Here is a 13,361-nt window from a genome sequence, read left to right on the forward strand (position 1 = left end):
TCTTGACCTCAGTTCCCTTCTCTGTGAAATGGGGACATGAAAGACCTACTTCCCAAGGCGTGCTGAATGTGGGGGGTTGAACACGAGAATAACTTTCTGGACTAAATGAGAGCGAGGCCCGTGGCCACCTATTGTATCAACAACAGAGGCGATATTTGAAGTAGGCCATCTTTGCAGACAATCTCACACAGGCTGAGACAGAGTAGACCCAGGGCACCATGAACTAACAAGATCTCCTGCACAGAGCCCTTAGAAATCAATCAGAGATGCATGCAGGAGAACATCTAGCAGTAATTGATTATGTTTGTCATGGGGCAGGGGAGAGTGGTATTTGGAGATAGCTGGGTTTTTGGTGGGGGAGGGAACTCTGCCCAGCACCAAATAATTGGGCATCAGTTCATTCCTCATTCCCTTCCCTTGAAAGAATAATCTGCACAAGCAGTAATTTCTTTTTTTAAAGAGAGAAAGCACAGCTGCTGCAGCTGCTTCAGTCCTTCCCGGGCCCTCCCTCTTCACAAAACTGCTGTGAGGTTCTGCTTTTCACTAAGTCATGTTGTTAGATCCACTTGTTCTGTTGCTCTCCTTGTTGGGGGATGGCTGAATGTGGGCTGGTGTGATTATGGAGCTCATGCACCAGGAGGCTGAATAGCTGCATTCTCTAGCTGCTGTTTTGAATCAGGCTGTCTGCTGCAGGTGTGTGCTGCATGCCAAGAAAGGGTGGGGGTTTTTTGGGAGGGGGGCATTTTTAGATGTCTCATTCAAAACAGCACACTGGGGGTGCTGGGAGAACTCTGATACTGGCAACTAAGTCATTTTGCTGGAGGGGAAGTAAAATGGTGGTGAGAGGGAGCATCTTCCCAGTGAGGAAAAGATAAACAGATTGGTGCTAGCTAGCTTACTTAGGAAAAGCTTTGTATTTCCTTTTTCTCTCTCTGTCAGGATTGTAAGCCCCTTGGGGCAGGGGCCTGTTTTGGTGCAAAAAGCAGGGGTAGTTAACAGGGTACCCCCCCAGATGTTGTGGACTGCATTAAAAGAGCCCTGCTGGATCAGGCCAAAGGGGGCCTATCTAGTCCAGTATCCTGTTCTCACATGTCCAGACCCAAATACAGCTCCCTACTGTGATTTCCAGAATCTGGTATTCAGAAGCATTACTGCCTCTGACTGTGGAGTCAGAGTATAATCATTGTGGCTAGTAGCCATTGGAGGTTTTAAGGCAGAGATTGGGTGGCCATCTGTCAGGAATTCTTTAGCTGCGTTACATCAGTTAGTCTAGATGACCCTTGGCGTCTCTTCCAACTCTACAGTTCCGTGTTTTCAGGTACAAAAAAGGTCTCTGCCTTCAAGAGCATACTGTCACATTTCTTTGTTGTTGCTGTTTCACAGTGTCGATTTGCAACCATACAGGTAGGAAGAAATGGAAACGGTGAAGGTACTAAAGAGGTAGCCACAAATAGGATAATGTTTAACTTGTGAGAATCTAACATCGTTGCTTTCACTTTTGCCTGCAAGAGGAAACTAGGAACTAGAAATATGAATTTCCATTGGAAGCAAATCCCAGAGGGATTAATCTTTTGCAGCAAATGCAAAAGCAGTGCTGTGGTCTAATTTAATGGCTCACAACCACAAGTACTTAAGAAAGTGGCCATGTAATTGAGATACTTCTGAATTCTCAGGGTAAAGAATCTAGTTTTGGAAGACAGAGCCCCAAATGCCCAAGCACCTTGACTTTCTCTGCATCCTCACTAGCAAACGAGTGGCTTTCACACTGTTTGGGGAATGGAGAGTGTTCTTTATGAGAAGATGCGTAATGGCAGGTGAGCTTCCCTAGATGTTGGCTTTCCCAGTGTGGCCATTCTCCCATTGCATAGCACAGCTGTCTGTTGTTAACTGGTAACTTGCAGCATATTGCCAACTTCAGTGACCTCTAGATATTTTCAGCTATTACTCCAGTTATCCCTGCTGGCTGGGATTGATGGGACTCACAGCCCCAAACATCTGGAGGGCATCAAGTTGGAGGGGTTCTTCAGCAGAACATTCGCTTTGTGAGGGTTATGCAGCTTTCAAAATAATTGCTTTAGAGCCCTGGAATATTATGGGATGAGCCGCAAGTGGTGATGGCGTTCTCTTCCGCCGATTGTGGAGAGTCACCAGATACCTTTAAAGCAGGTGTCAGATGTCTCTTAGAAGCTGACTGGGTTTTGGTAACAGAATCGGTGACCCCCCCCCCCAAATAGATTATTCATGTCATTCCTGATGGCGGTCCTGGCATTGTGCAACGTGAACAGTTGTGTGTCAAGGGGTGTGAATACAACTCATTGAGCAGCATCACCACTGTGTTGTTGAGCCTGCAATGTGATATCCACTTGTGGTGGTGCCAATACAGCTGAAAGGCATGGTGGGTGAAATAAAGTGGTATGGGGGCTTCATTGTGTGACTGGACCCTGCTGATCATGTTATGACATTATGGGTTCTGATACATCAGTAATAGGTGACAGCAAGTTTAAACAGCTAGCTGCAGCTATAGGGTCACAAAGATGTGCTTCAGTATAGCATTTAATTCACCAGTTACAGGACTGATTGAAGTTTTCAGTGCACTTGGGGTTTAGTCTCATGCGATTATGGAGGCAGAGTGGGTGTTGCACCTGGTTGAGTAATTATAAGATAGTATTCTTTGCAAAGAAGCACAAATAGCTCCATAAATACAGTTAGTGGGCACCTTTGCTTAACCTCTGGGGAGGGATGGGCAACCTGTTGCCCTCCTAGTGCTGCTTGACTCCAATTCCCAGCATCCCTTGATTATTGTCTATGTTGGCTGGAGCAGCTGGGAGTTGTAGTCCAAAACATCTGGAGGGCACCAGGTTGGTGCAGGTTTCTCTAGGGCAGTGGTTCTCAACCTTGGGTCCCCAGATGTTTTTGGCCTACAACTCCCATGATCCCTAGCTCACAGGATCAGTGGTCAAGGATGATGGGAGTTGTAGGCCAAAAACGTCTGGGGACCCAAGGTTGAGAAAGGCTGCTCTAGGGTATCAGCAAATTTTCCTGATGCAAATTACATATGCAAATATCCTCATTTGCATGAGAAAATTTCCCACATTTTCCCCCATTCAATTCCCCCCCAACCCCATATCACTGATCTTTTCCGTATCCCATACACACATTTTATCATTCTTTATTTTCCCTTTTACATATCCTGTAAAAGTGCCTCCATTGGATTTTTCTCTCTCTACCCCTCCATCCCAATCTTTAACATTTCTCATTTTCCCCAAATTTCATCTTCACAACAACCCCATTAGGCAAGTTAAGGCAAGGAGAAGCAACTGGCAAGGTTACAAGAAAGGGATTTTGTAGGTACTGTAAAGCTGGAAAAAGATCGAGCCAAAGGAGCAAGGGCTAGAGCAACACTTATGGCGAAAACTTGTGATGTTTGTGACATTTCATTTAGAAAAGGCTAGTAATGGGTTGGAGGTGGACATGACTGGTGTGGAGAAAGTGGATAGGCTTTTCTTGCAATATGTCAACCCAGTAATGAGTAGGGTTATCCAGTGAACCTAAACAGTGGGAGATCCTGGACTAACAAGAGGAAATGTCCTTCACACTGTACAACATTTCAACTGTGGAAACCACTTCTAAAAGATGTTGTGAATACCACCAACTTGGGAGGCTTTAAATGGAGATTACACAAATTCATGAACGCTCTGGCTATCAGTGGCTACTAGTCATATGGCTGTTAATCTGGTGATCCAGTTGGCATTAGTGCACGCCATGCCAAATTCTGGCCGATCCACCAACATTCATTGGATTGCAAAAAACAAACAAACACCAGACTTCTGATTGTAACCGAAATGATTCACTTTCTGTATATAGATAATTTTATAGTATTATTAAATGATATAAAATGGAGTTTCCATATAGAAACGTGAATTTAGAGGTATTAATACAAAATAAAATATTTGAAAAGAGCAACTTGTACATGTTTAAATCTAAAGTAACTTGGAGCAATTCGATATAACTTGCATATGAACTCATAAGTGGCATTGACAAAGCAAGCAGTCATCGTGAATAACAGAACTTCCAACTCCCTCCAGCCCATCTACAGTGGTACCTCGGGTTAAGTACTTAATTTGTTCTGGAGGTCCGTTCTTAACCTGAAACTGTTCTTAACCTGAAGACCACTTTAGCTAATGGAGCCTCCTGCTGCTGCCGCGCCGCTGCAGCACGATTTCTGTTCTCATCCTGAAGCAAACTTCTTAACCTGAAGCACTATTTCTGGGTTAGCGGAGTCTGTAACCTGAAGCGTATGTAACCTGAAACATATGTAACCCGAGGTACCACTGTAGTTGTGAAACAAATCTAAGTTCCCTAGCATACTGGTTAACTAAAAATTTCTTGGTTGTCAGTCTTAAGGATGTAGGCTAGGCCTTGTAGCAGTCCTCAGATTGAGGAAAGCATGTGAACTGAGGCAGATTTGTATTTTATTTCTTTATTGCTCAAGGTGGTGTCCATTGTCCCCCCCCCCCATCTTATTTAATCCCTACAACAACCCTGTGAATAGGTTAGACTGGGAACCACTGACTGACCCCTGGTGAGCTTCATGGCTGACTGGGGAATTGAATCCTCGTCTACCACGTCCTCGTCTGACACTAACTCCTATACCAAGAAGAACAAAAAAACCCTTTTATATCAGTCAGCAATAGGACGAGTTTTCCATTAATTTTACTGTTCATGTAGGCAAACCCACATAAAACATAGACTATGAAATACCACAATCTGGGAGGTGGGGTGGGAATGAGCAACTGGGACCCTGCTGTATCAGCTGTTCCTCACACAGAGAACTTTGACATGCTTCCAGAGCTTTTGGTTTGCTAGAACCTGTTATTCTTTCGCTTTTGTTTGGACGTTGGGCTTGCTTTTCCTGTTAATCTTATCGTAAAGCCAAGGTCTCCAGCTAAAGCTGAAGATATCTGCACAAGGGTCCAAGCAACCTCTGCAGGAAAGACCCAGAGATAGCCTAGTATCGTCCACTTTGATCCATCATTGCTGCTCTGCGATGTGCATGAAACACACACACCCTGACTACTGGGTGTGATGGATACATGTGTAGTACATCCTCCTCTTCCTTATTATTATTATTATTATTATTATTATTATTATTATTATTATTATTATTACATTTTAAATTTGTATACAGCCCATCATCTGAAGATCACAGGGTGGTTCAGAACATAAAATTACAAAATGAGAACACAAAATGATTAATTAATTAAAATTTTATATATAGATGTTTTATGATGGCCTATCTTTGTAATGCCTAATAAAGGTTTGGCAAAGAAGTAGAGAACAGAAAATACATAATAAAGCAAAAACAAACCAATCCCCACCACAAAAAAACCAACCACTTATAAATGGACATAGAATGTTAATCAGCTAAAGTCTTGGTTGAAGAGGAACATTTTTGCCTGGCCCTTAAAGGTGTTTAATGCAGGCGCCAGCCAAACCTCCCTGGGAAGAGCATTCCACAAGACTTGTGTTGTCATCCTCTGGACCTCTCCTGGAGGGGAACATGAAAAAGGGCCTCAGATGATAATCACAGAATTTGGGTCAGTTCATATGGAGAACCAGTGTTCCTCTAAAATTGCACACGGGCCAGGAGGTGGGGAATCCAGATGGAAGTCAGATCAAGGACCAGGCCTTCCCCCTTTTCCTTGGTCCTTTCAGGTATCCCACCCCCTTGCAGCTTCCTAGAAAATCTGGTCAGCTCTGAGGCTTGGAAAAAATGTTTGCTGTTGTGGATCAGTGTAGATTGGGTCACAGGATATCCTGAAGTGGTTTCCACTTTTGCAGGGACTGCCCTCTACAGTGTAGTTGGAGAATGTCTGATCTCCAGCTGTCACTGATGTTGCAATACCCGTTAGGCAAGGATGTAATCGTGGGGTTGACACAGCCTGGCTCCCTGCGTCTAGATTTAAAATCTTCCTGATGAATCATAACTTGGCTGTGTTGTAAATAATAGCTCTGAGCCTTTCCCCTTGCTTGAGTACCAGCCAACAGTGTGGAATGTGGCTCTTTGTCCTGCTGGCTCATTATGATTGATTATTGCCTTACATCTTCACATCTCACTTCCTCCTGCTGTGCAAACCACAGTGATGTAGGTGTGGTTCCCACGCTGTCACCCATCCAGGTACTGTCCGCACCCAGACCAGCTTAGCTTCAGGAAAGTGGTGGACTCAACCTGGACCAGAGCCTGCTAATGACAGGAAATGCCCAAAGTTGAATATGCATGTATGGTTGACGTCTTTACCCAAAGTTGCCTCTGAGTGCTCTACCTCCAGTGGTTAGGTGGGTGGACACCAGAGGCAGGGCCTTTTTCAGTGGTGGCACTTTGTTTAACTCAATAGCCCACTTTGATGGCTTTTAGGCAGCAGGTAGAAACTTTACCAGGGCATTTGGTGGAAACCACCTTCACAATTATGATTGAAACTTAAAAATGGAGGCACTAGCAGGCGCAAAACAATCCATTCAGACACCCTGGTAGATTTCTATCCCAGAATTTCATCAGAACTCTGGACATTCTTTTCAGTGGTGCATCTGCACTCAAGAGAGCCAGAACTTTAAAAAGCTTTTTACGCAAACGTGAGATTTTCAACATTATACAGCAGGGTTTGGGTGCTGGGCCCCCTCCAGGTGTTGCTTGGTTCCAGTTCCCATCAGCCTGGTCCATCATCCTTGCTGACTTGAGCTGATGGGAGCTGGAGTTCACTAGTCAAGGGTGGTGGGAGCTGAAATCCAGTAACATCTGGGGGGCCACTGGCTTCCCATCCCTGCTGTACAACAAGAGTCTCGGGTGGTGCAGTTTGCTCCATTCATTTACTATATATAAAGGTAAGGTAAAGGACCCCTGGACAGTTAAGTTCAGTCAAAGGTGACTATGGGGTTGCAGTGCTCATCTCGCTTTCAGGCCGAGGGAGCTGGTGTTTGTCCACAGACAGCTTTCTGGATCATATGGCCAGCATGACTAAACTGCTTCTGGCGCAACGGAACACTGTGACGGAAACCAGAGGGCACGGAAACGCCATTTACCTTCTTGCTGCAGCAGTACCTAATTATCTACTTGCACTGGTGTGCTTTTGAACTGCTAGGCAGGAGCTGGGACGGAGCAAGAGGCGCTCACCCTGTTGCGGGGATTCGAACCACCGACCTTCCGATTGGAAACCCCAAGAGGCTCAGTGGTTGAGACCACAGCACCACCCGACTGCCCCACTATATTTATATAAGAATGCCCAGTAGCATTGTTAAAATGATCCAATGCATTTAAAATATGGTGCCATGAAATGACATCCTAAAATAACAGCTTGCAGCCTAGAACTCATTGGGTGGTGAGCTAGGCACTCCTGGTGGTTTGGGTGTGTTCACATTAGGCGTGTTATCACATTACATTAAATGAGTGTACACAGTCTGTGTGCACAGATAGTTGATCTGGGCAAATAAACAAGTGCACACTCCATGATTATTATGAGTAAGAGTATTTGTTTTTGAATGTGAAATTTGTAATGTATTTCCTACGTTGATTCCTTTGTTGCTGGGATTTGTAAATCACTAAGATTTCTGTTGATTTATGAAGCGGTACATAAATTTGCTAAATAAACAGGTAGAGGTGGTTTGTAGATGTGTTCAGCGTAACACATGAACTACTGAACTGTTTTCGTCGAGAAAGGGCAGCGGCTGAGTTGGTTTGAAAACAGTGCAGTGGCAGGAGGAGGTTCAGTAGAATCATAGCATTGCGGAATTGGAAGGAACCCATCTTGTCCAACCTTTTGCAATACAGGAATCACAGTAGCTCGGGCAATAACGCTTGGCATGGATATTGTACATTTTTGCAGTTGTGTCTTGGAGGCCATCGCTCGCCTGAGGTTGCTAAGCAGAGTTTGCAGCTCTTGTGTTTCAAGGCCCCTTCCACACACAGCCGCTCAAAGTTGTATGGTAGCCCTTTGCTCATACTGCTACCCCACGTGGACACAATCTCTCTGTAAAAGTTTGCAACTGGGGTCTTGGTGGCTCTCTTATTGCTGATCTTCCTTGCATGTTGCAGCTGCACTATGGTGAAGTGGTTGCTCACCTGGATCAGCAAGAGAGGGGCTTTAGCTGTTGTGACCCAACAGCATCTCCTGGGGTGGACTATAGGAAAAGGGTTTTAGGATTCCAAAGATGGCAGGAGGAGGTGTGAAGAGAAGCCCTGGGCTTTGTACGTATCCTCTCCCTCTGCTCCAAAGCCTAGAATAGTTTTACAGCCAAATACAGCTCATTTCGATGCCTTAGCTGAGCTGCCCTCCTACTGGTGCATCTCTAAACAATTGTGTTTCTGTGACTGCTTGGAGCTGCGTTTGCCCACAAGACCATCCTCTTTGCAGCCTTGGGCATGGCGCGTTGAGTCTTCTTTGCTGAATGATGAGGCCGGGCAGTGAGAACATCTCTTGATGGCGGTTCTGAGGAACCCTTGTGAGTTGGAAGCCAGAACTGATGAATTGGGCCATGTGATTTGTGATGGAACTGGCACTCGAGAAACAAACACAGCCCTAAGCCGGTTTTCATTTTATCGGGGATCTTCTCTGGGACTGATTCCCCTATGCAACAAACCCAAGTGTGTGATGCAGAGCGGTATAGCTGTCATTCGCTTACAAACTTCACAACCCTATAACCTCTGTTTTGAAACAGCTGCACAGCTTGCTAGTTCGTTTCTGGGCCCAGTTCACATTGCTGTTAAAAGCCTTAAATTAGACTCATGCCCCAAATACCTGAAAGATTGCCCCCTACCCTACAGACCCTATCGGGTGCAAAAATCAACAGAAGGGGCCTCTGGTTGTTCCACCACCCACAGAAGCTCAGGGGGGCAGGCACAGGAGATTGTCTTCTCTGTGGTGACCCCTAAGTTGTGGAATTCCCTCCCCATGGAGGTGTGTCTGGCACCTGCATTGCATAGCTTCTGGCGAATGCTGACGATGCAACTCTTTAGCCTAGCTTTTGACGCTTGAGGTGTATATTTTTAGGACCCACCTTATTTCGGTCATGTTAGGTTGTTTTGGAATGCTTTTAATACTGGGTTTTAATTGTTGTAACCTGCCCTGGGACATAGGGGTGAAGGGTGGATAATGAATTGTATTATTAATAATGATATCTACCATGTCATGACTGTGATCTCTGTGCTTGATCATAATGATTGCCAATCCTAGTAGTGCCAGCCAATCCTACTGTATTCTGCAACCCGTATAAATGATTGGCATAATTAGTTTTGCCTGCATCAGTCTTGTCATCTTTAAAAAAAGTGATTTGCATAATTTATTCCTAGTTTGAGCAATCAAGGGGGGGAGAGAGACAGAGCTCCATGCAAGGCACTGAAAGTCTCTCCATCTCTCTGGCTTCTGGGCTCCCAGCTGTCACAGCCCACGTCCTTCCTTTATTTATTTACAACATTTTTATGCCACCCTTCATTGTGTCAGATTTCAGGGTAGCGTAAAGCATGAAACAAAGGCAAAATGTGCAACTTGACGACATGCAATAAAAAAAGGGCAACACCGGATAGGAATGAGCGTAAGAAGATCCTTCCAAACATTCTGTGCGCAGGACACACCAACAGGATTTAGCCTTTGTTCAGAACTTGCCTGACCATCCCCCGACCAGGTAGCGAAATCACTCCAGATTGTTATCCAGCATTTCACATTTTCACTTGCCCTGGCAAATAAGACAAGTGGACTGCAGGGTTGGGCAGTAACTGTCTCAGCAGTTGTACGGGGTCTCCATCCCCACAAGCCACTGCCTCCGTGCCCCTTTCCCTGCCGGGCCACTTTGTTGCTGAGGTGCCTGGAGGTGTTTCAGCTGCAAAACAGCAAACTTCCCTGCAGGGCATGTTGACGGGATACCACTTTGGGTGCTCGAAGTCATGGTGCTCCAAGCAACCAAACAAACACCACCCTGCCAGTCTTTCCTACAGGGGAAGAGCCACCATGATGCAGTGGTTAGAGTACCCACTCGGCCATGAAACTCAGTGGATGAACTTGGACCAGTCACTCCCCCCCCCCCAGCTTACATCACCAGGTTGTGGTGGGGATGAAATGAGGAGGAGGACCACATACGCCACCTTGAGCTGCTGGCATCCATCAGCAGCAGTTGCAGGCCCTTATCAGAAAGCCTTTGTGTGAAGAGATAAGGTGGAGAGTGATGGGGCAGACAGATGAGCTGCTTAAACTTGATAGGATTCCTGTTTTCATTTCTGTGGATGAATGAGAGGACTGGCAACTCAAGGTGACCCCCTTCAGGGGACTGGGTTTGATTTAGGGCCTCTAGAACGATGAGCGCCTACACCAGAGGTCAGCAGAGTGGTGCTCATAAGGTGGAAGGGTAAACACCCTTTTACCTTTTTCTCCCTTGAAAAATATGGAGATCTGAAGAAGGAAGTGGCAAGAGTGACATTCTTTCCCACTTCCTCTTCCAACTCTGTGTGTTTTCGAAGGCTCTGATTATTTATACTTTATTATCAGTTATTTTTTATTTTATTATTCATCAAATTTCCATACTGCCCTTCATCCGAAGATCACAGGGCAGCTCACAATATAAAAACACAAATATGCATACCACAATAACAAACAAAAGCAATACTCCCCACAGTTTAAAAAACCATAGGTTATTTAATTCGCCAAAAACCTGGGAGAAGAGGAAAGTTTTTGCCTGGCACCAAAAGATATGTAATGAAGAAGCCAGGCGAGCCTCCCTGGGGAGAGCATCCCACAAACGGGGAGCCACCACAGAAAAGGCCCTCTCTCGTGTTGCCACCCACCAGACTTCTCATGGAGGAGGCACATGAAGAAGGGCCTCACATGATGATTCCAGGGTCTGAGTCAGGTCATGTAGGGAGAGGCGGTCCTTGAGGTATTACAGTCCTCAGCTGTTTTAAGACTTTATAGGTCGAAACCAGCACTTTGAATTGGGCCTGGAAACTAATTGGCATCTAGTGCAGTAGGGCCAGGATTGGCATATACTCAAACTGTCTTGCCTCAGTGAGCAACCTGGCCACTGTATTGTGCACCAGCTGAAGTTTCCAAACCATCTTCAGAGGCAGCCCAATGTATGACGAGATGCAGTAATCTAACTGAGTGGCTACCAGAGCAAAGACAACAGAAGTTAGGCCATCCTTGTCCAGATAGGGGTACAGCTGGGTCAGCAGCCGGAGCTGATTGAAGGCTCTCTGTGCCACCAAGACCACCTGAGCCTCAAGTGACGGGGATCCAGAAGTTCCCCCAAGCTGTGTACCTGCTCCTTCAGAGGGAGTGCAACTAAATCAAGATCTCTTGGGAAAGCAACTTCTATGTGTACATGCACTTTTTCTCAGGTGGATGTGGGTGTGTTTCATTTGCAATGGGTGACAGGAACGGGCAGTGCACTCTCAAATATCCAAATGTTCCCATGAACCTAAAAAAGTCTTTGGCCTTGTTTTTGTGTGGCATATTTCCACCTGTGACTGTGTAGCCTCCACCATTCTCAGCTTACAACCACCCTCCCTTTTCTCTTCCTCTGCAGGAGTACACTTGTCCCAGATGTGAGTCTGGCTTTATTGAAGAAGTGACAGATGATTCCAGGTATCTTTCACCCTCAGAGACTCCCCTAATGTTGCTAGATTTCTCATATCTCCCCTCTCCCCGCCAAGTGTTTCTTCTACTGATGGATATGCTACCTCTTTTGGTGTTTATTTTATTTATTCGTTTATTTCATAAAAATAATATACCGCTTGGGTGTTTTTTGTTTGTTTTTAAACCCTCAAAGCATGTTGGCTGAATTCTGCACCATTTTATACAATAGGTCTATGGTTCCCATACTGGGTGGTAGTGCCTCCTGCGAGGCAATGGGATTACCTAGGGGGCTGCTAAGAGTTAAAGAGACGGCAAGAGGGCACTAGAGGTGTAAATGACTATCAGACTTTGAAGGTAGCATTGCTGAATCAAATTCGTCAATTTTGTTAAATTAATTGAACTAAACAGTTTTAATTGGATTTTGAATAAATATGCAGTTGTTACTGGTTTAAATGTTATTGTGTCGTTGCTTTTCTTAGTGGGTCATGCAAACTGCTATTTTTAATAAAAAAAATTATAAGGTAGGGGGCACTGGGGATTTGTTTATGGAACCAAGGGGGCAGTGGCCAAAAAAGTTTGAGGACCACTTTGATAGAGACATCGCACCTGTAACTTCCCAGGTGGCTGACATCCGATGGCTCTGTTTGGTCAGGAGTATTCACCTCCTGTGGGCTTTCCTCACTTCCATAGAGTTGTGGCACAGACACAGCCCTGGCTGAAATGCAGGCTAACAGGAGAGAGCAGCTGGGCTGTATAAGTGGAGAACTTCGTGGTTTGCAGATAGGCTAAAGACCTCCATTGCTTTGACTCACACAGAAGAAAATGTTAGAGGTGGGGGTGAAGTCTCGTTCAGATTTTTTTTTGGGGGGGGGGACCTCTCAGTTGTGTCAGTCAGAATAAAGGTAAAGGGACCCCTGACCATTAGGTCCAGTCGTGGCCGATTCTGGGGTTACAGCGCTCATCTCACTTTATTGGCCAAGGGAGCCAGCGTACAGCTTCCGGGTCATGTGGCCAGCATGACTAAGCCACTTCTGGCCAACCAGAGCAGCGTACGGAAACGTCGTTTACCTTCCTGCCAAAGCGGTACCTATTTATCTACTTGCACTTTGACGTGCTTTCGAACTGCTAGGTTGGCAGGAGCTGGGACTGAGCAACGGGAGCTTACCCCGTTGCGGGGATTCGAACCGCCAACCTTCTGATCGGCAAGTCCTAGGCTCTGTGGTTTAACCCACAGCGCCACCCGCGTCCCATGTCAGTCAGAATACTCTGGGCTAAATAATCTGTTCCGCCTTCTTAAGTTTGCATGCAGAAGGTCCCAGAATCAATACCCACTGGTGGCAGTGCTAGAGACCCCTGGAGAGCTGCTGCCAGTCACTGTAGACACTACTGGGCTAGATGGGCCAAGGGTCTGACTCTGTATAATGCAGCTTCTAGTGTTCATTGGTAATAGCTGCGAGAAAGAGCTCATTTCCCCCCAAGGTCTGACCTTCAGCTTTTTCTGCATTTCGACTCTTCCCAGGGAGAAGGTGGTGGTAGACAGAAATGAAAAATTATGCCAAGTCAGAGACCTGGCTATATTTTATCCTGAGCAATCGGTGACACGCACGCTAGATTTAAAAAACAAACCTCGTGCGACGGTTTAAGATCCAGCTGCCAAATTTGGAAACGGTCCTCAGGAACGTCTGACTCAGTGTCACCTTCAAAGCTGGAAAAATGGCCTGCTCCTCACTCCCCCCCCCCAGCACC

At 45.8% G+C, this 13,361-nt stretch overlaps 1 protein-coding gene across 2 annotated transcripts in view; it reads left to right on the forward strand.

The window, feature by feature from the left end:
• Positions 1-13,361, forward strand: part of RNF115 (ring finger protein 115) — a 41,373-nt gene that overhangs the window by 5,009 nt on the left and 23,003 nt on the right. For both annotated transcript variants that reach the window (XM_081175617.1, XM_081175616.1), the window contains exon 2: positions 11,566-11,624. In XM_081175617.1, the coding sequence (XP_081031743.1) occupies positions 11,566-11,624 (59 nt within the window). The remainder of the gene's footprint in view (positions 1-11,565; positions 11,625-13,361) is intronic.

Source organism: Podarcis bocagei (assembly GCF_964188305.1).
Source record: "Podarcis bocagei genome assembly, chromosome: 16".
Lineage (NCBI taxonomy): Eukaryota > Metazoa > Chordata > Lepidosauria > Squamata > Lacertidae > Podarcis > Podarcis bocagei.